General features: G+C 36.9%; 1 protein-coding gene across 1 annotated transcript in view; it reads right to left on the bottom strand.

Moving 5' to 3' along the window:
* Positions 1 to 15,166, bottom strand: part of ADGRV1 (adhesion G protein-coupled receptor V1) — a 501,294-nt gene extending 486,128 nt beyond the window's left edge. The window contains exon 1 of the mRNA XM_069492870.1: positions 15,042 to 15,166. Within this exon, the coding sequence (XP_069348971.1) occupies positions 15,042 to 15,063 (22 nt within the window). The 5' untranslated portion in view covers positions 15,064 to 15,166. The remainder of the gene's footprint in view (positions 1 to 15,041) is intronic.
* Between the last annotated feature and the right edge of the window lie 10,564 nt (positions 15,167 to 25,730).

The raw sequence follows: 25,730 nt of genomic DNA, 5'->3' as shown, positions 1-25,730 counted from the left end.
CACAATTTTTTTTTTATATTTCTCCATTGAGAGGTGAGCTATATGTCCCCTCTTCTTAAATCTAGGTTCTATGGTCATTTGACAAAAAGAATACAGTAGAAATAAATACGATGCTAGCTTCTAGGCCCATATATTTAAAAACTGGCAGCTTTCATTTGCTTTCTCTTGCAATGCTTGCTCAATGATTCTCACAAAACCTAATCACCATGCTGTGAGGAAGCTCAAGTCACCCCAGAGAGTGGCTCACATGGAGAGGAACTGACAGCTGGCATCAATTTGCCAGCCATCTTGAGTGAGACATTTTGGAAGAGGGGCTGGAAGACCCCAAGTGGGCTGTGCCAGCAGACACTGTGTGGAGCAGAGACATGCTGTCCCCACCAAGCCCTACCCAAATTGCAGATTCATGAGCAAAATAAGTGGTTATTTTAAGCCATTAACTTTTAGAGTGGTTGATTATACCCGAAGCATATACATAAATCTGGGACTCCTATTCAAATGGAGAGTAAAAATTAAATACAGAATTGTTAAGGACTGAAGCTTGAGCTCCAGCAGATTCAAGGTAAAGTTAAATCCTTTTCAGGAATCTAGAAGAGGAAAAAGAAACTAAGGAAGAAGGTATCCTTTAGGTACCCTAATCATCAATAATGTGAATTTTCTGTGTCATGATATTAGCTAATAGTGTCTAACTCTACTAAGTGCTGGTTCTAACTGTTTTACATATGTTAACTCAGTTGATCCTCATAGAAACCAGCTGAAAATACGGTACAAGATAGGTACTATCACTATGACCATTTTTAGATGAGGAACCTGAAATACAGAGAGATTAAATATATTTGCCAAATTATACCTTGGAAATGCAAAGCAAGGATACAAACCCAAGCCATCAAAGTCTAGATATCATACTCTTAACTAAATTCTAAATTTACATTCTTTATTAACAAAAGAATCTTACTAATAGTCATACAGGGAAAATAATTTTAAAGGTCACTGTATGTTGAGCACCTATCATTTTAAAAAATCGTTAAATGAAAAGTGCACGTTATTCTCTTCTCTCTAGAATCAAACTCAGTCTCTTAACAGCAGCATAGAATAGTCTGTTATTTCTAATGATAATGAACAGAAGAGCCATTACACCTAATGCTTAGCTATGTAATAGGAATGGTCATATTCTGTACAATTTCAAACTCACAATGATTTGCCATTTTCAAGGTAATTAGTTGTAGGCATAAATGTTATTTGTGGCTGTTGTGAGTGATACTTTAATAGACCAAAAGCAAATGAAAGAAGGCAAGTATGGCATCCTGGTTCTATCCATGGTCACATTCATCTCCTATGATGAAAGAAGTGTGCCTGGGGAGGCGGGGAAGAGGGTAGGGTGGCTAGAAGAGTAGGAATAGGATTTCCACTGTGTATGGTACCATGAAATCATAAGGGTGTTAAAACATCACTAAGAATCATTGTAAAATCTGAACAAGTTTTGAGGCCAGTAGCTATAATAAAGTGTGAAAGTAGAAATCACCAGCTTAAATGATGTGTTTTACAAGCCCATGTTAGAGTACATCAATAAACAAGGAAAGAATTAATGACCAACCCCTAATATAATATCACTCATGATTATCAGTAGAAATAAAAAGGGATGAAGTAAAATACCTTGCAAACTAAAATAGCTTCAGAAAAGTCTATCAGTCAGATACTACTCTAAGGTCTCAACTAGTAGGTCTACTACTGACTAGAAGCTAAGGTATTCTAGTCACCTAAAGACATGAACAATTTTCAAAGTTTCCTGACTTTCTGAAATACCATGTAAAACTGCCACACAAAGATCAAATGGCTTTACAATGATATTCAAAGATTATTTCCAATTATTTATAATTTGGTAACAAATGTTCAAAACAAGTGAATTCCTGAATGATGTTTGGAAATATTGTTATTATACTGATGTTTTCAATGTAACACTACCCGATGAAAAGGTCTAATACAGATTTACTTATATTTACATATTTATTTATATTAGGAATTTAACAAGTGAATTCATTTTAAACTTAATAAAAATATTTCTGTGAGACATCAAAATAACAAAATATTACATTATGATCATTAATGTGATTATTATCAATGAGTAGACAACTTTTGGACACTGAAGACCTGAGTTTGCTATTGTTTTTAATTAATCTTTCTGAATTTTATGAATTTTAATTTCCTCATCTATAAAGTAAAATCAGTTAATAACTTAAAATCATTTGGTTGTTCATATTACATAATTTATGTGCACATATGTTGCATATCATAAGGCACTAAGTAAATACATGTTATAGTTTTTTTTTTTTAAGTTTAAAATATTTTGGTTCCACCAAAATTAAACGAATTGGTAAAATGACAATTTGCTTTATAAAGTACATCAAATGAATTCAGAAAATTAAAGTCTCATATAAATAAATACACAAATGCACTCAAAAACACACACACACACAAATTAACATCTGAGAAACATATTGTATAAGATATTGACAAACAATATCTGATAATACATTAGTGAACTGGACTTATTTTTTACTTAAAGCCCAGTTTTCAATCAAGTGATTTATTGAATTTCTCTCATTAAAAAATAATATTTTAAATTTTCAGTAATTTGTCCTAGAAGAAAAAGTAATTATTTCTCATTTTGGCAGTTCATCCAATATACAGTTATGCACTGCATAATGATGTTTCAAGTCAACAGTGGAACGCATATTCAAAGGTGGTCCCATAAGATTATAATAGGGTATTTTTACTGTACCTTTTCTATGTTTAGATACACAAATACTTACCATTGTGTTACAACTGCCTACAGTATTCATTACAGTAAGATGCTGTACTGGTTTGTAGACTTGGAGCAATAAGCTATACTATATACCCTAGGTGTGTAGTGGGCTATACATCTAGGTTTGTGTAAGTACACTCTGTGATGTTTGCACAAGGACAAAAGCACCTAACACATTTCTCAGAAAATATTCTCATTGTTAAGTGATGCATGACTGTAGTTTAGATAAGTCCCTACAAAAAACAGAGAAGCCATCAGGGAATTGGATTTAGTAGGCATCAGATAATATCCAATCACATTTCTAACTTTAACATATCCTGTATAGGTCAATCATTATGCCCACCACTACCATACTTCCCTTCTTAGGAATACCTACTGCAGGAGAAGCTGTGGGTTGGAAAGTGTTATATTATTTTGTGTTCTCACAATATGGTGGCCTTAAATTTCTTAGTTAATTGGCGGAGATCTATGTAAGGAGAGTTCTAAGTGATAACCCTTCAGGCCATATGTGATGCATTTGCCCCATAACTTGACCCTGAGTTTAACAGAATATATAGAAGAAAACGGATAGATTCCTTCTAAGTGCCTACTGTCTGTTTTGTCCACTCTCCCTGGTGGGTTAGGAGGGGAATGGATAGATTGATTCTCTGATGCATCAGCCCTCCTATTCAGTCCCTTCTCCTTCCACTTTCTCTCAGTTACTTTCTTTTCTCCTCTCTCAAAGTACAAAAGACCCTTCCCTTTTCCAAGGCTAGTCCCAAAATACACACCAGATGGTCCAGATGGTCTCAATTTTTTTACTTTGAGAATTGTTCACTCTTGTTCCTAACATCCAGTACACATATATTTGGTGAATGAATGGATAATTGGATGGATGGCATAGTCTTCAGAAGAACTTCCCTTCATATTATTTTACAGACATTCAGCCTGCTTAAACAAAGAAGTTATGCAAAAGGTCACTAATTACTGCCAATACCTTCTTTAAGTGCCTCACTTATCCCTCATTTTACATTGTTTTGTTTCTACCCAAAACAAGACCTTATCACCACACACCCATTGTTATAGCCTTTGTGAATCTGCTCTCTTCTGCCCATTCCAATCAACCTCCCATATACCACCAAGAGAATAATCTTCTAGACTTTTTGTGTCAATCTATTGTTTAAAAACTGACAGTGATCCCCTAACGTCTAGTAAGAGAGGGGGAAAAAAGCCTTGATCCTTGCTCCCAAAAATCCAAACCAGTACAAATCCAAGTGTAAGGACCTCCTAAAATCATCTTCTCCATAAAAATAATGAGAACACTGGCAAAATGTCAGAATCAATGTTTGCATAACTTTAGAAATTAACCAAAGGCTTATAGAAGTCCAAGGAGCATTTATTTAAAAAAAAAAAAATAGCTGAATCTCCTGAAGAACAGTGGACTTTGTTGTATTTAAACTTGATCGAATCCACACAACCCTCCTGGGCTCTGAGGTTGCCTTAAAAACCAACAGCCTGCAATCACAGTGAAATCCAGCAGCCGGGCAGCCACTGAAGGCAACAGGATTGAGTAGAAAATCCATCAAAGCCTTACTCACAGAGAACTGTCATTGTTTGATCTATCTGGTGGTTCCTTGGAAGACCCCACTCACAGGGTATCTTTATTTGGCCTGACTCAAAGTTCGCCCAGTGTAGAAAAGGCTTTCCCTTGGTGTGCTTTTCAAAAATATTTAAAGGCAATTATTTAACCTAGCAGCTGCCAGAGGTAGTAGATAATAGTTGGGGCAAATATTAATAATAAGCTAGCTAAAAGCTTAAAAGGAAAAGCTGGGCAATGAAAAGTCCACAGGGGATTTTAAAAGTTCTGACATATTCCTGGAATCTAGAAGATGACACACAGGTGTAGGGCTGTGCACATGCTCATGAAAAACCTGTGAAAGCCCTGCATTCTCACCTCTTGCTGACTTTGAAGCCCTATCAAAGTGAAAGTGAAGCCAGAGTTGAAAACTTCCTGGCTGAGTGCTGAAGACATGCTCCAACATGCTTATGGAGCTCCTCAGCAAAAACTGGGAAACTTACTGCTTCCCAGGATTTAAGAAAATCTCTGTCCAATCATTAGCTGACCACTAAACTAACCAAGCAGAGACTACAGTGGCTACACATCATAGAGAATAATACATACTTTAAAAATTACTTCAGAAAAATTACAAAACAAACACGTATCAACAAAAGCAGTGGCAACAACAACAATCTCTGGGAAGTGGGAAAATCTGATTTTCAAAGCAATGTATTATATTTCTTAAAACGACTAGTTTTAATAAAAAATATACAATTACAAAACATGCAAAGAAACAATAGTGTATGGCCAATACACAAGAAAAAAGCATTCAGTAGAAATTGTCCTGGGGGAACATACCAGATGTTGGATTCATTAGACAAAGCCTTTGTATTTGTTGTTGTAAATATTTTCAAAGAACTTAGGGAAACCATGTCTAAAAATAAAAAGTATAAAAATGATTTCTCACCAAATGGACAATATGAATAAAAAGATAGAAATTGCTTTTTTAAAAAAATAGAAATTCCAGAGTTGAGAAGTACATTAAATATATTGAAAAATTCATTAGAGGAACTCAACAGCTGATTTGAGCAGGCAGAAGAGTGAATCAGTGAACTCGAAGAAAATTGAAATTATTCAGTCTGAAGAACAAATAGACAAAAGAAGGAAGAAAAAATGAACAGAGCCTCAGAGTCCTATTGAACACCATCAAATATAACAACATATGCATAGTGGAAGTCCCAAAAAAAGAGGAGTGAGAGAAAAGGGCTTAAGAAATATTTGAAGAAATAATGTCTGAATGATTCTCAAATTTGATGAAAAACCTTAATCTACATATCTAAAAAGCTCAATAAACTTTAAGTAAGATAAACTCAGAGATCCATGTCTAGATACATATGTCAAAAGCAAAAAACAGAGAGACTTGAAAGAGGAAGGGAGAAGCAAGCAATCACATAAAAGTGAATGTGATTAACATTTAATTTCTCATGATAAACCAAGCAGACTAGAAGGTTGTGGAATGATGAACTTAAAGTGCTTATAGAAAAAGAGAATATCAACCAAGAATACCACATATAGCAAAATTATTATTTGAAAGAGAAATTAAGACATTCCCAGATAAACAAAAACTGAGACAATTTGTTGCTAGGAACTCTCCCTTCAAGAAATCCAAAAAGAAGTCTTTCAGGGTGAAATAAAAGAATATTGGAGAGTAACTCAAATCCACATGAAAAAAATTTAAAGCACTAGAAAAGGTTACATGAAGAATAAATATAAAAGATGAGATAAATGTATTTTTGTTAAAGGTCTTTTTTACCCTATCTGATTTAGAAGACAACTGCATAAAGCAATAGTAATAGAGTGGTATTAAAGAGCACACAATGTATAAGGATGTAATTTGTACAATAACAGTACAAGGGAGGGGAAGATATGGAATTATTTAGGAGCAAAGTTTTTGCATATTATTAAATTAAGCTACTATTAATCTGAACTAGATTGTTGTAGGTTACAATACTAATTGTAATCCTGATGGTAACCAATAAAAAATTAAGGAAAAGTATTATAAGAAACAACCATGAAATTAAAATAATACATTAGAAACCATCTGTTTAAAATAAAAGGCAGAAAAGAAGGAATAGAGGGGGAAAAAAATCATAGACATGAAAAACAAATAGGAAAATGGCAGACATCAGTCCTCCAATTAGAAGGCAGAAGTTGGCAGAATGGATTTTAAAAATGACCCAATTATATGCTCTTTACAAGTGATGCACTTTAAATTCAAAGCCACACAAAGGCTGAAAATAAAAGGATAGAAAAAATATACTATGAAAACAGTAAGCAAAAGAAAGCTGAAGTGACTATATTAATTGTATATCCCCTCCAAAACTCATACTGAACTTTAGTTGCCATTGTAACAGTGTTGAGAGGTAGGACCTTTAAGAAGTGAGTAGGTCATGAAGGCTCTGCCCTCATGAATGGATTAATGCCATTATTGGGGGAGTGGGTTAGCTATCACAGGAGGGTAAAAGGATGAGTTTGACCTGACTTCTTTCTTTCTCATGTGTTCACTTGCCCTCTCTCTTGCCATGGAATAATATAGCACAAAAGCCCTTGCCAGATGCCAGAACCCAAGTTCTTGAACTTCCCAGCCTCCAAAATCAAAGCCAAATAAGCTTCTATTGTTTATAAATTATCCAACCTCTGGTATTCTGCTACAGCAGTAGAAAACAAACTAAGACACTAATATTAGGCAAAATAGATTTTACGGCTGAAAATGTTACAAGAGACAAAGAAGGATATTTTATAATGATAAAAGGTTCAATTTATCAGAAATATATAACAATTATAAACATATATGCACATAACAAGAGTATCCCAAAACACATGAATCAAAAACTGATCAAACTGAAGGAACAAACAATTCAACAATAGTAGTTAGTGACTTCAATATCTCATGTTCAATAATGGATAAGACAACTAAACAGAAGATTAACAAGAATGAGAAGAGTAAACAATACTATAAACTAGACTTAACACACATCTATAGAACACTTTGCCCCACAACAGAATATACATCACATCAAGTGCATATGAAACAATCTCCAGAACGACCACATGAAAGGCCATAAAACACGTCTCAATAAATTTAACAGATTTAAATCATACAAGGTGTCTCTCCAATCACAAGAGAATGAGATTAAAATTAATAACAGGAAAAAAATGTGAGAAATATACAAATGTGTGAAAGTTAAACAACACACTCCTAAATGATCAATGGGTCAAAAATTAAATCATGAAGTAAATTAGAAAATAATTTGAGATGAATGAAAACAAAAACACAACATAACCAGAACTTACAGGATGCAGCTAAAGAAATGCCTGGAGGAAAATCTATAGGGATAAATGTACATTTTAAAAAAGAAGAATTATCTCAAATAATGTATTCTTCCATCTTAAAAAAGGTATAAAAAAAAGAGCAAACTAAACCCAAATCAAGCAGATATAAAGAAATAATAAATATATGAGTGGAAATAATCAAAACAGAGAATAGAATTACAATAGAGAAAATCAAGAAAACCGAAAGTTGGTTCTTTGAAAAAAAATCAACAAAAGCGACAAACTTTCAGCTAGACTGACTAAGAAATAAAGAAGATTCAAATTACTAAAATGAGAAACTCAAGAAGAGTCATTACTACCAACTCAAACATTTATTGTCAACTGATTTTTGACAATGATGCTAAACCAATTCAATGAGAAAAGATAATTACTTCAATAAATGGTGCCTGGACAACTGAACAACCCCCTGCAAATGAAGGAAGTTGGACTCCTAATTCACATAACATAAAAAAAAATTAACACAAAATGTTACAAAAACCTAAATATAAAAGCCAAAACTATAAAACCCTAAGAAGAAAGCATAGGTGTAAATCTTTGTGACTTTGGATTAGGCAATGGTTTCTTAGACATGACACCAAAACCACAAGCAACCAAAGAAAAATTAAATAAATTAATTCATCAAAATGAAAACTTTTTTCCTTCAAAGGACACCATCAAGAAAGTCAAAAGACAACCTGAACAATGAAAGAAAATATTTGCAAATAATGTATCTGATAAAAGATTAGCATCTGAAATATACAAAGAACTCTTATAACTCAATAAAAAACAAATGTCTATTTAAGTCTCTTGCACAATTTAAAAATGGGCAAAGGACTTGAATAGACATGTCTCCAAAGAAGATATACAAATGGAAAGCAAGCAAAATGAAAAGATGCTCAACATCACTAATTATGGTAATAGAAATCAAAACCCAAATGAGATACCCCTTCACACCTACTAGGATGGCTAGAATCAAAAAGACAGACAATAACAAGTGTTGGTGAGGATATGAAGAATTGGATCACTCATACATAGCCGGTGGGGATATACAATGTACATATATTTTGGAAAACAGTTGGTAATTCTTCAAAAAGTGAAATATAGAGTGATCATATGACCCAGCAATTCCACTCCCAGATATATAATGACGAGAACTAAAAACATGTCTGTACAAAAACTTATTCACAAATGTTCATAACAGCATTATTCATAATAGTCAAAAAGTAGAACCAATCCAAATATTTACCAATTGATAAATGGATATATGAAATGTGGTATATCCATTATAGTGGAATATCATTTGGCAATAAAGAAAGGATTGAAGTACTGATACATGGTACAATATGGATGAATCTTAAAAACATTATGCTAAGTAAAAGAAGACAGACACAAAAGGCCACATATCATGTGATTCCATTTATGTGAAATGTTCAGAAGAGGCACATCTATGAGCCAGAAAATAGATGACTGGTTGATGGGGACTAGGGGGTGGTGGAGGAGAGTGGGATGGGGAGTGAAAGATAATGGGTTCAGGGTTTTTTTCTCAAGGTTATTAAAATGTTCTGGAATAGACAGTGGTGATGTTTACACAACTTTGTGAATATATTAAATACCACTTAATTGTATCCTTTGAAAGGTGAGGGTTTTCTTCATATGTGAATTTTATCTCAATTATTTCTTTAAAAATCCAACCTGCTCTGCACTTCCAGCCATCTCTTTCTCTTCCTTCAACAGTTCCAATCAGGTTAATCTAAAATGTGTCTGGGACAAGACACCTGGTTTATTCTTGTCTCTACACCTTCGATCTAAACTACTTCCCAGGCTATTCTCTCTACCTCTCCCTTATCCCTCTCCTCCATCATTTTTCAAAGTCCAGATCAAGTCTTACTTTTTCCAGAACATTTTTCAATCTTAGTCTTCAGAGAACCAGGGAGCCCTCTTCATTTTACTCCTGCTCTTCAACACCGCTGAATTTAGTTGAATAAATGCTAATGACTCTAACTGCAGATAGGGCTTTATACTTCCAGATTGAAAATGCAGAAGATAATCAATTATTTCATATATGCTGTCAAAATTATACTGATACCTTGCAAGGCTTGTATGTAAAACACTTTTTCCTATTATGCCTTCCTTGAGTTAAACATTATTTGAAGAATGAGAAATGTATTATTTTACTTCCAAAGATTTACATAAGTACAACTATGCAAAAACACTGTTGCATTAAAAGATGAGCTACAGTAAATTACTGCCCCATGACATAGATTATAGGATAATATCATTCCAATTATCCTAACAAAAGGATTATCATAACATACGGTGGTCCTTCAGAGGCATATGAGTGTATACATGAAGTATATTAATGTTACCTAATTACCAAAATTCATGACTAAAGAAGCCAACAAAATCTTATTTTAAATTAGCACAGATATAAAACCTTGAATTATTTCTACAATATGCCCCAGAGCACTTGTTCATTTATTATAACATTTGAGAATCTTTTCTCTTTTACACTTACAGAATTCTTTTTGCATAAACAAAGTCAATATAAATAATTAAGAATTGCTCCTTCTTTGTTAATTTTAAATCATGTTAACTCAATTAATGCCTATATATATATATATATATATATATGTATATCCTATGTTTATTGTGTATACTGCATGCAGAAATAAACTATTAATGCCACATAATGCCCCTTTGGAGCTGCATTTTACTTGAAGCTATTCTATATCTTTTATCCTGTGCCACATTTCAATAATGACTATTTATAATTCCAATCATCCTCTTATTCGCTTGGTATTTCATTTTCCTTGCCCTGTGGCACCCTACAGTTGAAGGCAAGGAAAACGCTCTGTTGATTAGTTATTTAAGACCAGCAACAATAACTATGCTGGAGAGAAGGCTACTTGGAGAGGATTACATAAGACCTAGCACTCAACAGCCTCAGACAGAGAGCAGCAAATTATAAACCCAAGTACTTCATTGCATGTAACCAAATTGGCTAGTTGAAATGCTAATTGCTTTTCAGCAAAACTAAAGACAGACAGGGGACCTTGTGCTTCAGAGAATGAAATGCATTTTTACTCCACTTCTGCACCATTGTCTTGCTGAGAATCATTTGAAATCTATTCATAAAGGTAGCTCTTTCCCTAACCTTTAAATGTGGGAAATTTACTTAGCCCCTACCAGCACCTCCAATGTGCTGACGTGCCAAGATGCGAACAGATGGTTGGATTAAAGCCATGTTAAGCCCCTAATAAAGTAAAGCATGAAAGAAGTCTATGCTCAAATGTGTAGCATAAACCAAGAAAATATGCCTAAGAAAAAGGGATCTTGAATAACAAATAAATTTATGAAATTAAAATAATCAAATAACATAACCTGTAAAACATAAATATTTTCAGTGTAATTACATTCAAATGCATACAGAAAGAGCTCTCTCAAAGAGACTCCCCCACAGCCTCCCTTTATATCTAATAATTTTGCAAGTATTATTTCAAAACTCATTTATGGACAATTATTCTAACAGCCAGTGTTTCTCCTTTATATGAAAGAGAATCCACTCTAGGTTTTCAGAATCCTGAATAAATGAAAGAGAAATGCCCTATCAGCATCCTGCCCTCATTCTGAGGTAAAGCCAGACTTACGCCTGACTGCACCAGAAAAGGGCCCCATGACCACCTGCCCAGCAGCTGGGGGAAAGACTTGGTCTGGTACATTTTAAAGTGTATAATGTGTCACAGTGGAGTCAAGAAACATAGCCTTTGTATTACCACTGCCTCCTGTGCCTCAGCCCCACCCTTCTCCTCCTCTGCCACACCTCTATCGGGGCAACAGAGCTGGGGTGCTGTGGCTTCCTGTGTGGCCTGACATCATGTCATATTGGGGGACCTTCCATACATGGAAAAATGCCGCCTGGGCCCCCAATCCTGTCTTGTGAAAGGAGAAAATTAGGCAGGCAATGTGGGGAAATCAACTTTCTATACTACTTCATTCTGCATGGAGTAGTCGGTTTATTAGTGGTATGTTTATCTTCATTTCTCAACAAATATCTTTACATAAAGTCTGAACTGCCTGGGAGTGACAGAACACTAAGACTAAATAGGGCTTTAAACCGTAAGCGGTTTTAATAAATAATTCAGCTCTCACCCTGATTCAACAGGAGTTAAGGGAAGAAAGACATTTCTCTGGCTGGATATTCACCAAAACCTTTAGACTGAGGTGTTTTCTGGTGATTTTTTTCCCTTACTTCTATACTGTTTGAATTTCCTACGTGACTTTGTATTGTCTTTACAATCAGAAAAAGAAAGTTATTTCCAAATCAAAAAGGAAGAAAGAGAGAAGGAGAGAAAGAAGAAGGGAGGGAGAAAGGGAGTGGGGACGTTGGTTGATTGAACTATGCATGATACGTAGCTGTGTGATTTTCCCAAAGAAAATCAAGGAAATATCCATCCAAATCTCCCCATGGTAACACACCACATTTTATAACCAAATTAAACCATCACCTAAGGAAATCAACACACTTTATAGGGATCTGTAAATTGTCTAGTTGTCCTCTATGTGAAGTAGAAATGGTGATGGCACTGTGCTTCCACTGTGCAGATTTTGGACCCAGTGCAAAAAATAATGACTTGTCACAGGCAAATAGGTAACAAAGCCACTTATTCAATAGATTAGCCACTGTGTTAAACCCCTACAGATACTAGAGTCACTGTCCTCAAAGATTTTGTATTTTATTTGGGGCAACCTTGAAATTTTCAATAAAAATGGGGCAGCAATATAAGAAAGGGCATGAGGTGGCATTTGGTTGAGTGGCAATAACTAAAACAATTAATGACCAAGTTAACCTGTTAGGATACTTCTCACTTAGTTTACAGGAATGTACAAGTGGCTAAAGTCAAAATTAGAAAAACAGAATATGAGACCTTAAGTGAGTCTCTTAACTTTTCTAGGTCTCAGTTTCCTCAAATATAAAATAAAGAGGTTGGTCTAATCTGGCTCCAAGTCTCCTCCTAGTGCTTCAGGATTTCATGTTGTGTTCACAGCCTGTGAATTTCAGAACAATAAAGGATCACAAGCTTAATCTAAGACAAAAGGTGTTTTCTTTGTGGGTCCTCCCAGAGCATAGGTCTTTCTGCCTCAGTTTCTTCATCTGCAAATTAGGTTAATACTATTTAATTCACAGTTTAACATAAAGTTACTCTATTGAAGAGCTTAAGGTAATTTTTGGTATATAGTGTACATTCAAGAATTGTGGCATACCATTATCAAATGATATGAGAATATGAACGAAAGAGTTTAGTCACACCTAATTTTGCTCTGAATACCTTTTCGCCTTGGGTATAGCATTATTGCCTTGAGCATGGACACTTTCAAGTAAAAAGACATCTAACATACTTTTCTGTCCTCCCATATTATTTCTAATAGTTAATTTTATTACCATAAAAGCACTTGTGTACCAAACATATTTCAGATTATCATTTTCTGATAAGGAATACAATTGGCATTCAATCTACTAAACATACAGTATAAACCTACAATTGTTATTAAAATGTAATAAATGTTGACTAATACATCATGTCTGTATCTAATGGCATCAAGACTCATTATGGACTCATACTGTAGTCTAAGATTACCTCGATTTATAGGCAGTTTTAGCTTTAACTCGTCACATTCAGTCTAGCATAGATGCTAAGGGCATTCCAGAAAAATCTTTGATCTAAATTTTTACTAACTGGGGAACTTTGGACAAGGAGCTTAAACTTTCCATGCCTCAGTAGCATTATCTGTAAATTAGTATAATACTATTCAATTAATGGGGGTGTTGTGTTAAATAAGATAATCTATATAAAGGGCTTCTCAGAATTCACTACACAGGCAGTCAATAAGGAGTGACTGCTATTTTCATTCTTCATGGATATAAGAATTTGAAAATAAGATGCAGTCACACTATTTTTAAGTGTATATATTTTGGTTACTATAAAAGTGTACATATCATATAAAAGTTATATACTATATAAAAGTTATATTGAGATATAATTATATATTTTTTTAACTGAACTAAGCCTTTGCAATCACCTAATCCAATCTCTTGATTTTATAAATGAACAAACTAAAGCCCAGAAGGATGGGTGAATGTCCAAGGTCATTGTAAGTTAATGGTAGAGCCAGGATGTTATACTTAATCACATATATTTAATATATTTTATTATAACACAGTTCAGAGTGTATTTGGCACCCCCTGTAGCCTACATTTTTCTCAAATTATATAGGCTTAGGAGTTTTCCACTTAGCCTAGGAAGTTATCCAAAAATAAATTACTGGTGTTCATTTGTAAACTGACTAAAACATCTATTATTCTTTTCTTTAAAATCTATTTTTTTGGGGGGGTGCTCTAGTTCTTTTGATAAGTGACACACGAGGGGAGGAAAAAGCATTTTCATAATTTAAGATAATCATAACTTCAGCAAGAATTTTTTAATAATGCTGTATTAGTTAAGGTATTTGACCTTCATCCTAACTCTCAGTAATTATGCATCCTTAAAATTTTATATCAGTTTCTAAAAGAGTGTGCAGCATACTGGATTTCGTGAAATATGAAAAGTTGGTTTAAAACGAAAGTTACATATAAGTTAACACGGCATCTTAAAATCAGTTTTCCCCCTGATGAACGCTGTCAGAGTTTCTTAGTAACAGTTTTATGAAAAAATCAATTTAAGATATAATAGTTTACGACAATGTATAAGAGAGATACATATATATATATATATATATATATACACATATATGTGTATATACATAAAATTCTACAGCTCCAGGCTAAGCCCAAACTCCCTAAAATCAATATATTTCACTGAAATTCTTTCCCACACTGGTAATTTTGGAACATAAACAAGACTCCGTAAGTTTATCTCAGCCTTCCCATTATCAATTATTACCTATGGCGCGCCGTTCTTGACCGGTTGGTTATTTTCCAGACAGACTTTTAAAATTAAAGCTAGGGTTTGAGTTTCACACAGGCAGACAGAGAAGAAAGGAAACTTTGCACTCAGCTCATTCACTTCTCACCTTCTCTGAGGTCAGACAGCTTTGGAGAAGGCGGCGGGCGCGAGGGGGAGCAGGAACCTAAGGCTCGCCGCAAAGCCTCGGCCCCGGGCGGAACGGGCGAGGGCAGCTGTGCCCCGTTACCCGCAGCCTCCCGGCGCCCGCGCGGTGGCCCGCCCTCCGCGCCGCCCCCGCCTCCCACCTCCAGCAACAGGTGCCGACGCCGACGCCGAGGCGCTCCCCTGCGGCAGCGGGATGCTCACAGCGCCGCCCCGCAGCCTAGCCTACCTGGCCCCGGGAACACCGACATCCGCGCGCGCCCTGCGGTCCCCGCCGGTCTTCCCTTCACACACCCTCGCTCTGCCTCTCGCTCCAGTCCCCACGCCTCGCCCAGGCTGTAGATTCTTTCTCCCGCTATCCGGTCAGGAGGAGGGTTCCATCCTCCTCCCCCTTCGCCTCCTCCCTTTCCTCCTCCCCCTCCATCCTCCTCCTGCTCCAATAGGGCCCGCGGCTCCCGGGGCTGCGCTCACCAGACCGGCGGAGCGGGGGTGGCCGCCCACGGCAGCGCGCCCAGCTCGGCGCAGCGGGCAGCCAGGGCCGCGCTCCAGCGTCGGGAACACCCTGCCGTGGCCATTCCCGATGGACTCTTCCAGCAGCAAGGCGCCTAAGCTGACCTGCCTGGGCTCCCCACTGCGCTGGTCCTGCCTCTCCCCGCGAGTCCCAGCGTAAGTGAGCGGTCGGCGCTCTCCAGCCCTCCTCTTCGGCTAAACTTCGTACTAGGTGCCTCCCTTGGGAGGAAACTCCCCATGCAGACGGCGGGGAGTCTGCCCTGGGTACTCCACTGGTCCTAGTTTTCCTTCCGGAGAGAAAACCTATTTACTGAGTCTTGTTCTGTTCCTAAAAGGGTGTTTCTTTTGACCTTGACTGAAGCACTCCTTGAGGTGCCCCCGCCCCGAGAATTTGAGCATAAATTCATGAGGTATTAGAAATAAAGGATTTGCCCCCACCTACACTTACAAAGCAATGATTGAGGTGAACGTCTGAGATAAATTATCGGTGTCCTCATTTATAAAATAGAATTATTAATTCCTACCCCATACATCCGTTAGAAAGATTAGATGAATGAGATGGTGTGTGAAGTGCAACTCCTTACGTTGTGCTTGGCACGTGGCAAACTCTCAAAAAATGTTGCTTATTTTTTTCAGGGCTTAAAAGTAAAGGCCCCAATGTCAGACTATAACATCAGCAATGTGCAAATCCCTGTCTGCACCAGGGATTTTCAAAGCAAATGCAGCATTATTAAAATCACAGAAGTTTCAAACCAGGAGGGAGGTTCAAGATTAGCAATCCAATACCACCTCACTGCTTTTTATGGGGGAAAAAAAAAAAAAACAAAAAAAAAAAACGAACTAACTAAAATAAGAGCTGATTGAGTGGCTTAAAGCCAGAGGCAAGACTGGGTCCTTGGTCTCCTAATTCTAAACGCAGCACACGCAGGTGCTCTTCCTAATGAATCAGAATAGGAATAACTAGAATAAGGGGTGGGGAACCTGCTGCCTCAAGGCCACATGTAGCCCTCCTGATCTCCTAGTGCAGCCCCTCCACGGAATCCAAACTTCACAGAACAAATCCTTTTAATAAAGGGATTCAGTCAAAAGGCTGCACTCAAGGATCCAGAAGGCCACAACGTGGCCCAAAGGCCCCAGGTTCCAGGTGAGGAAATGTAAATGCTACATTTTAAGGATCTGCAAAAGGTAGTGCAACTTAGATGATCAGGGAGATTGAACAGCTTTCCTATGAGGCCAGACTACAAGGTTGGACCTACGTCTAGAAGCTGTAAATCTGTCGAGCATATTAATAGAGTAGACACAGACAGGCATGCTTACTAAATCCTGTGATATGTGAACTGAAACTTCAAGACAATTTAAAGTCAAAACAGTGAATCAATTATCCATACAGTCATAATGTGAAACAGAAAACAGTAAGAGATATTTAAAATAAAATGTATAGTAAAATATATATTCAACTCACAGTTTTATTGTTTTATTAGCATGCATGAAGGCTTTTTTTGTGGCTAAATGTTACTTTATTAAGACCCTGACAAAGTCAATGTCTATCAACCAAATATTCCATCTTAATCCTTTTTTCACCAAGTCTCACGATTAAACACATTCCCCACAACTGGACTTAGCATTTATATTCACTCTGTGTATGACATTGCCCTAGGACTGTGATGAGTTGAAATGAAAATTTAACCCCCACCCCCAATCTATCTCAAGGAACTAAGTAATTCAGTAATAATTATTATTGAATGTTTAGGAAGCAGAAGACCCTGGAAGATACTGTAAGAAAAACAGTGATCTCTAAAACAACCCTAAGTTTACAGAGCTTGCACTCTTTCTGAAGTGAAAGTTTAATTAACCAAAACTCAGACTATGCCAACCAAAAATTGGGCAGCCCAGAGAGTGCTAGAAAGGCTCTAAGAGGAAGAGATTGTATCAATTGGTGAAGGTTTCTCCAAAGAGCTAACATAAACAGTCTTTGCTTCGAAGAATAAAACCACAGGAGATAGTATAGCTGATACTTTTAGCACATGTACTTGACAAAGTAGTGTAGATGGTATCAAATACTGAAATTATTCAACCAATGCTCATTTAACTTAAATCCAAACTGCTTGCATGGACCAAAACACCTTACCGGATTCTGTCCCTCTTGTCCTCTCCATCCTCATCTTGTACCACTCTCCACCTATTTCACTGTGGTTCCTGTCACACTTTCTTTGGCTCAAACACAGCAAAATCATTTCTGCCTCAGGGCCTTTGCACAAGCTTTTCCTTCTGCCTGGCACATTGTTCCTAGAGATCTTCATATAGCTGGCTCCTGTCATATTCCTCATTTAAAGGGTACCTCGACTATCTCTTCCTCAGAGCTGCCTGTCCTGATAACTTCCACAGCCACTCTTAGCTGTTACCCTGTTCTATTTAATTTATATAACTCTAATAAATATTTATTATTGAGGTGTTTTTATCTGCTGATAAGAATGAAAGCCCCATGGAGTAGGTTCCATGTCTCTCTCATTCACTGCTCTATACCCAGCAGCTAGAATAGGCTCTGGGACACAGCAGAAACTTACTACACATGGAAGGAAGCGGGGGAGGAAGAAAGGAAGGTAAGAAAGGAAGGAGGGAGGGAAGGGAGGCCTACCTATATATTAATAACAAGATTCTGTGAAGAATCTGAAAGGCTGTCATATCAAAAAGTTTCCCAGAGCTCATTTCTTTATATTTCACAATCCAACCTTAGAAAACATAAGAATCGATCCCGTGTAAAATACAAATACACGTGAATCAGAGATATTTTAAACCTCATTCATCATTTATGAGTTAGAGAGACTTTGTTCTTCAAATCATGCTTTGATAAGGAAAACAGAAAGGAAAAGGATTCCTAGGCACCTGGAGGTGGGAGGTGGCAGGTGCCACTGAGAGAGAAGGGTGTTGAAAGAAAAGCTGAAGGTTCTGAAGACAGTTAGCCCAATTCCCAATCCTAATTAAATGCAACATCAATGGAGTGTAAGCCTTTTCCCCTATAATACTTCTCATCAAATCAATTCAATAACTTTAAATTTTACACAGTATAGAGTAATTAATTTTCTTAAACCCAGTAAGAAAAGTGCTGATGTCATACAATTTTCCTCCCTACTCCAAGTTAATTAGTCTTACATACTAAGTAAACCTTATAAATCTTCTCAAAAGATCTTTTTATTCCCTTGAAAAAGGTATTTCTTAAATTTGAGGTTTCACATATCTAAGTTTAGGTATGCTTAAAGGAATTTCACCAAGGCAGCAAAACCAAACTTAGGCAATATCTATGCACTCTTACTCCACCAGAAGTAGAGATAAGATGTTACTTCAAGAGCATCCAGGCTAGGTACAGTGGCTCACACTTGTAATCCTACCACTTTGGGAGGCCCAGACAGGAGGATTCCTTGAGGCCAGGAGTTTGAGACCAGCCTAGACAATGGCCAGAGACACCTGTCTCTACAAAAAAAGTAAAAATAAAAATTAGCCAGGTGTGGTGGTGCATTTCTGTAGTCCCAGCTATTTGGAAGGTTGAGGCAAGAGGATCACTTGAGCCTAGGAGTTTAAGGTTGCAATGAGCTATGATGACACCACTGCAGTTTAGCCTGGGTGACAGAGCAAGACCCTATCTCAAAAAATAATAATAAAAATAAAAGCCCAAATCTGTCTCTCAAAGACCTGCTGAGGAAGGAGGATTGCATGAGCTGAGGACTTTGATGTTCCAGTGAGCTATGATGATGCCACTGTACTGCAGCCTGGGAAACAGAGCACATCTGTGTCTCAAAAAAAAAAAAAAAAAAAAAAATCCTAAATCTGTCTGTCAAAGGTGACTTCTGTTTGGGCCCCAAGTTTCAGATAGGAAATATAGTAGGGATTGTCAGGAGTTTTCCATAGACCTGGACCCCTCTTTCTCTCCCGACTGCCAGGTTCTGACCAACAGGGAATCTAAAAATAAGGCACCCAGTAGCCTCAACACCCCTGCCCACTTGCACACCAATATGTAGTAATGTTCTCAATAAATTTTAGTGTTTATCATTTTAGAACTTCATAACTGTCTTAATCCATTTTGTGTTGCTATAAAGGAATAGCTGAGGCTGAGTAATTTATAAAGAAAAGAGGTTTATTTGGCTCACAGTTCTGCAGGCTGTACAAGAAGCATGGTGCCAGCATTGGCTTCTAATGAGGTCTCAGGCTGCTTCCACTCAAGGCAGAAGGCCAAGCAGACCCAGCATATGCAGAGATCTCATGACAAGAGAGGAAGCAAGAGAGGGAGAAAGAGGTGAGAAGTGTGTCAGGCTCTTTTTAACAACCAGCTCTCATGGGTACTAATGAACAGAGAACTCACTCACTACTGAGAGGACAGCACCAAACCATTCATGAGGGATCCACCCCTAAGATCCAAACATTTCCCATTAGGCCCTACCTCCCACCGTGGGGATCAGATTTCAACATGAAGTTTGGAGGGGTTAAATATTCAAACCATATCAATAATGAAAAACAAACAGAGCTTAAATTCAAGTTCTCAAAGAGCCAGGCACATAGTAATAGCTCATTAAACATTTGTTCAATGAGTGATATGACTGGACAGATAAGTGAGAAGGAGGACCCACTGTCAGACCCAGAATCAGAATTTGTGAGCCAAAGGAAGCAATTTCCTGTCCCAAAAGGATCGGAGAATCCATATAACAACAGAGAATACTTAAAGCCTGAGAATCTGTTCCTGGATCAGAAAAAGACCCAATATTGTGGAGCCTTTTGGAAATAAAAATCATCAGAAAATCTGAGCAAGTTCCTAAGCAGTCTTTCACACAGAGCTACCTCGTGGTGCTACCATTTACTCAAACACTGTGCTTTAAACTGCTTTTCATTTAACTGATATTTTACTTAATAATACTTAAAAGCCTATTGCCTCTGGGCTGCCAGATCTTGCTTTTCTTCTTCTTCTGATAGTGCCATAATCCTGCTGGCTGCAATGCATCCTTTAAACGAGTACTTACTTAGTCACAGGCATTGCTAGACACTCCATGTATGAACATGGACAAAATGTGGTCTTTGCCCTCCTCTAGCCCACACGGAGTAAGAGAAAGAACATATAAATCCAAAGTACGATGTGACCAGTGGAGTCAGAGAGATATAAAGAAAGATGGTTCAGAGAAGGGAGGAAAGAGATTACTCATTTGAATCAAGATGGTGTTGCTCATGGCTCAGACAGAACTCTCACACCCATCCTGCTTCGCTCCAGGACTTGCTGTTATCCTTCTGACAGGACAGCCAGGTGCTCCTAATCGCCTCTGTCCAGAGGACCTGGGTTAGCCATGTTGTGACTGAGTCACCAGGAAACATGCATAAAAACAGTTTTAACACCTCTATGCCAAAGGTCAGAAGACTTTATTATAAAGGGCCATACAGTAACTATTTCAGGCTCATCAACCATGCAGTCTCTGGCCCAACTATTGAACTCTGCCACGGTGGTATGAATGCACCCAAAGACAATATGAAAACAGAAATGAGCATGGCTGTGTGCAACTAAAACTTACCTACAAAAACAGGTGGCAGCCAGAAATGGCCCAAGGGCCATAGTGTACCAACCCTTGCTCTATGCAGAAACAAAAATTACTTAATTATCAAGTTCTTCTTTTAAAGAAATTTCTCCAAAGATTGTTGGGGGTCAAATTCTTTTTTGGTACTGGTGTCTTAAATTGATTAATTCACTCAACAAACATTTATTGGGTGCCAACGATTATGATGGCTTGGAGATGTAAAGATAAATAAGTATATTGTCCCAGCCCTCAAGAAGCATTCTATGGCATAATTTGTTGTCTTTTCCCACAAGGGTACTCTTTGTATTATCTTTTATATATACTCTAGCCCTGGTTCTTTTCAAGAAATATAGACTATTCTCTGTCCTGGTCCTTGTTTTTGTAATCTGCTTTTTCTTTTGTCTTTGACTAGTTTCTGATCAATATCTTCATCTGACTGTTACAACTGCTGTATGTCCAGATTCTGGCTAACTTCTTGCTTGCTCTGATCTAAAATTCTGACCCTTCACAGACTTGCCTCAAGTTCCTCATTCTCAACCTCTTAAAAAATTCTGATAACTATTATCAACATCTGCATCAACTGGTGTTTCTTGTCCACCTGCTGTGGACATTGTACAATATTATAAACCAATATACTGAGTGGGCCATTTTCTGCTCCCCTGGAACTGGTGATTAGACATAAGCTGGGACTAAAGAAAACAACAAATACTTGACTTCTAAAGAAAGCTGCCAATCATCTGGACCAGACTCTGCTTCCAGGGCTTTTTAAGAGGTGGAAGGACTGAATAGAGGACAATCACTTGACTCCATCCTCACTCCAAGGTGGAGGGGAAAAGGAAAGAAGCAGCCATAAGTATTTAGCCTAGTGGGGAGACTCTGGCTTTTCTCTCTCATCCAGAAGAATTGTGGTAGAGATTGGAGACCATGGTAGAGAGGGAGGAATGGCAGCTCATTCCCCTGTTGGACATCAATAACTTATTGACCTACTCTGACCCTACTATTAAGAGGAAAGAGAATTGGGAAAGAAAGATGGCAAAACAGGAGTGCAAGGGAGCAGCCTCATTCCCACCTTGGTACAAGGATGTATAGATCCCCTACGGATTGTTGTGATACCATAGAAGCTGCTTATGAGCTAACTCTTGCCAATATCTGACCCAAGAGAACAGCTTATACTATTGGGAGATCCCAGGAACAAGAGGCTGGCTAATTCTGGGCAATAGCTGAAGGAGGTGGTTAAGGAAGAACCCATTTCAAGGAACCATGCTATGGGGTGGGCTCACAGAACCCACCAGAACTTACCCATGTACCTTTAAGGAAGTCATTATGCCAGTCACACAGAGGAGAGCTAGTCTATGTTACCCAGAGAAGCAACAACTGTAAAGAGTGCACTATCCCTATAAGCATATTAAACAAAGGGATGTTTGTCCCTCTGTTATTTTTCCTTCCAGCTCTCAGTAGCCAGAACAGTCAGGCTTTGAAAAGGAACAGATAGAAAAGAGAGGTATCCTAAAACCAGAATCACCATGCACACACACACACACACACACACACACACACTCTACACACTTCAAATTGGTCTATCCAGTTGTAAAGAGGAGGAAACTTTAAATGTGATTTGAGATTGGTGTTTTAAACTATATTGCAGTTATGGAATCTGCCCAAGAGATTTATTACCCATTGGAAAGAATGACTGGAGACAGTAATGCTGATTCATGCTTGAACCCTACTGAATTAAAATCCCTCAGTAAACCAGTTACCTCAGCATTTCTAAAAATGTTACTATGGATTTCAGTTCCCCAATCTTGTAAAGGATGAAAACCTCAATAATCAAACCACAGATGTGGGAAACATTCTTAGAAAATCACTAAAATAATAATTTAATAAAAATTTAATAAGAATTTAATAAAATATTGAAAGATCTGAGTACTATAGTAAATAAACCAGTTTAAATTAGTTTAAGTCACTATTTCATAAATTTATTTGATCACAGAACCTCTTATTCTATCTAATTCACAGCAATATTCAAAACACACTTTTGGAAATGCAGTTTTAAGGGAATATTAACATCTGACTGTGGGTCTAAAATCAAAGTGATATGAATTCTAGTGTGGTAGTTAATGGAAAGATACCAAGTTTCCTTGGGGTTTGGCATTCTTATGGTTTGGGGCCATGCCTGTCTGTGTCAATTGCTTCAGAGCTACAGAAGTTATACAACTCTTGGCAATGCCATTTACGTGGAAATCTACATGAGTGATGCCCCTGGAGTTTTCCCACCAATGAGGACCACATGAGAAAACATGTACTTTATGAGGAGGCTGAAAAGCTGGGGAATGTCTTAGAAAATTGAGAAGAGTAAATCCTTCTGGGGGGTATAAAGCTTCTATCAGAGGACAACTTAAAGCTGGAAGTCTGGAAGGATTGGAAGGTTATCAAGATGGCTACATGTACAATTGTGTGAGGGGAAAGCCTGGACAAAGGAGAATGGCTGAAAGGACTCAAGACACAGCTCTAGCTAGAGATAGCTCCATACCATCCCAAAAAGGAGTTAAGATATGAGGAGTGTCTCAAGCCCTGGTTGGTTCTGTCTGGGAAAATTGGGGCCACTGAAAGCTGCTTCTCAGAAAGCTGTGGGAAAAGCCATAGGGAAGAGGTTGAAGAGCTCCCAGGAGTCTGGTCTCCATAGTTTCCTGTCTTGCCAAAACTCTTAGATCTTATCTACACTAGGTAGGTTATCTAGAGGTGAACAATTTATCATGACTTGTCACGCCTATTTTTAAACCTCTAATGTACTGTGTCCAAACCTTCTCTGTAAATGATTTGGTCCCTACATAGGTGAAATATACAAAGAGTAGTTTGTCTTTAATTTAAGACTGAGTTGTTTGACAAGCTAGCAGTCAAGCAATCACAGACAACAAAAGTTGAGTTGGCATTTTAGAATTTCAAACCAGAAATGTGAAGACAACAAACCAACCCAACAAAAAAGCCTTTTCTGTCTTGCTTTTTCATCTGGAATTAATACTTCACTTTTTTGTGTACTTGGCTATGTCTCTTTTTTCTATTAATAAATTTTTATACTCTCAATATTTAATTTTTCTAAAACTAATAAGTAAAAAGTAAATGATAAATTAAGCATGATTTTTATTTTCTACTGCAAATATTTTAAATTTTTATCTTTCTAAGATAATGTTTTTACTCAAGAAATCTGTAGAACATGATGTCTGAGATTGTATAAGATCAGTCAGTAGTATAGTTTCTATTTCCAAAGACATAAAAGAGCAAATATAAAAGCATCATCTGGTTAGGCCTAGATGATGTCAAGAGATAGTATAAAGTAGATATGTTGAACAAACTTAGATAAATTTATTAATCTTTCACACTTTAGTTTCTTAATCTGCAAAACGGAGAGTCTTATAATACCTACTGTACAGGCTTGTGTATAGCTTGAATGAGATAATGAAGTTTTCTACATAGTAAGAATTCAATAGCTGACAAACAGAAAAACAATGTAATAAAATAAAAACGCTGATTTCCTAGTCTAGCTGTATTTTAGATGAAATTGAGAAAGTTTTTCTTCTGTGTTAACCAATCCAAGATTGAAAACACTGTAGTTTAATTATACATAAATAAATTTAACAAACTCATAATCACATATTTAAAAGCATTTTTCCTTGAAAAATTTTAAAATAACATGTTTTAATTGATGTGAATTGCATCTGCCTTTAATATATCTACATATATTTTATACTAATGAAGAAAAGAACATATAGGTACTAAGTACCTCCACCAAATGATTATTAAGATCAAGTAATAGGCAAGTGTACACATTGTTTTCTAACAAATAGTCTCATCCCCTTACAAATCTAAATTTATACAGTAGCAGTATTTGATTACACATTTGTATTTTATTTGTGTTACTGGCCATGTGCAAAATTTTATTACATTATTTAGTGAAAGATGAATTGAGTACACTTTAATGTCCTGTGGAAAATGTTTTAAATATTTATCTTCCCAAGCTAAAAATATTTTATTCTCAAAGGTCTGTTTACAAAACATTAGCGGAGAATGCTGTCTGAGACTTTTTAAAATCAATAATAATTTCTATTTCTTAGCAAGAAGCATGTCTCAGAACAGTTTTTCTCATATTTTAAAAGGATTTCCTCATAAATCAGACACAAATGTATGTGGAATTTTTAATTCTCTGAGAACAGCTAATTAAATCTTTTTTTCTTCCCCAGTTGCCTCTGGTTTAGGCACGCTGTGTGTGGCACTTCCCGTGGTTTGTCATTTTGCTTTAATGGCAGGGGGAGGAAGCCAGCAAGGCTCAGGAACCACACTGCATATCAGAATGTCACCATGGCAGCGTTTGTCCACTTGTCAGAGTCCTTCTGAAATGACTCAGCCATTCATTTTGTTGAATCAATATTGAAGCTTTTGAGATTTATTACTTGAGGTTTGTGAGGAGACAAGGCAAACAAATCCTTCATTCCTGACATCAAGTGCTAGCTGGGCCAAGATTATGATTTCTGTGAACATTTTATTTATGAGGGTAGCCTATAAAGTTTCCAGTCCTTGCATAATCATCTTGTAATAAGCTTGTATTTGCATTCCTGATAATACAGTGAAAAAGAATTTAAAGTTTCCAAAAACATCCTGTGTTCTGCAGTAAACTTATCAAATGCTGAATTTCAAATAGTTAGTTTCCTGGGAGGTAAGAGGGAGAGGGGATAGAAGTGGGAAACAATATAAATCTTTCTATATAAAATCTTTAAATTTTCAGTACAAAATTCTTTAAATTCCATTTCTATATGCCCCATTTTGAAGCATAATTAATAAGAATCGGGATAAGCTTGTTATCTACC

The sequence above is a fragment of the Eulemur rufifrons genome, chromosome 17 (genome assembly GCF_041146395.1).
Source record: "Eulemur rufifrons isolate Redbay chromosome 17, OSU_ERuf_1, whole genome shotgun sequence".
In the NCBI taxonomy this organism is placed as follows: domain Eukaryota; kingdom Metazoa; phylum Chordata; class Mammalia; order Primates; family Lemuridae; genus Eulemur; species Eulemur rufifrons.
The sequence above is the reverse complement of the archived record's forward strand: the minus strand, read 5'-3'. Positions and strand labels throughout refer to the sequence as shown.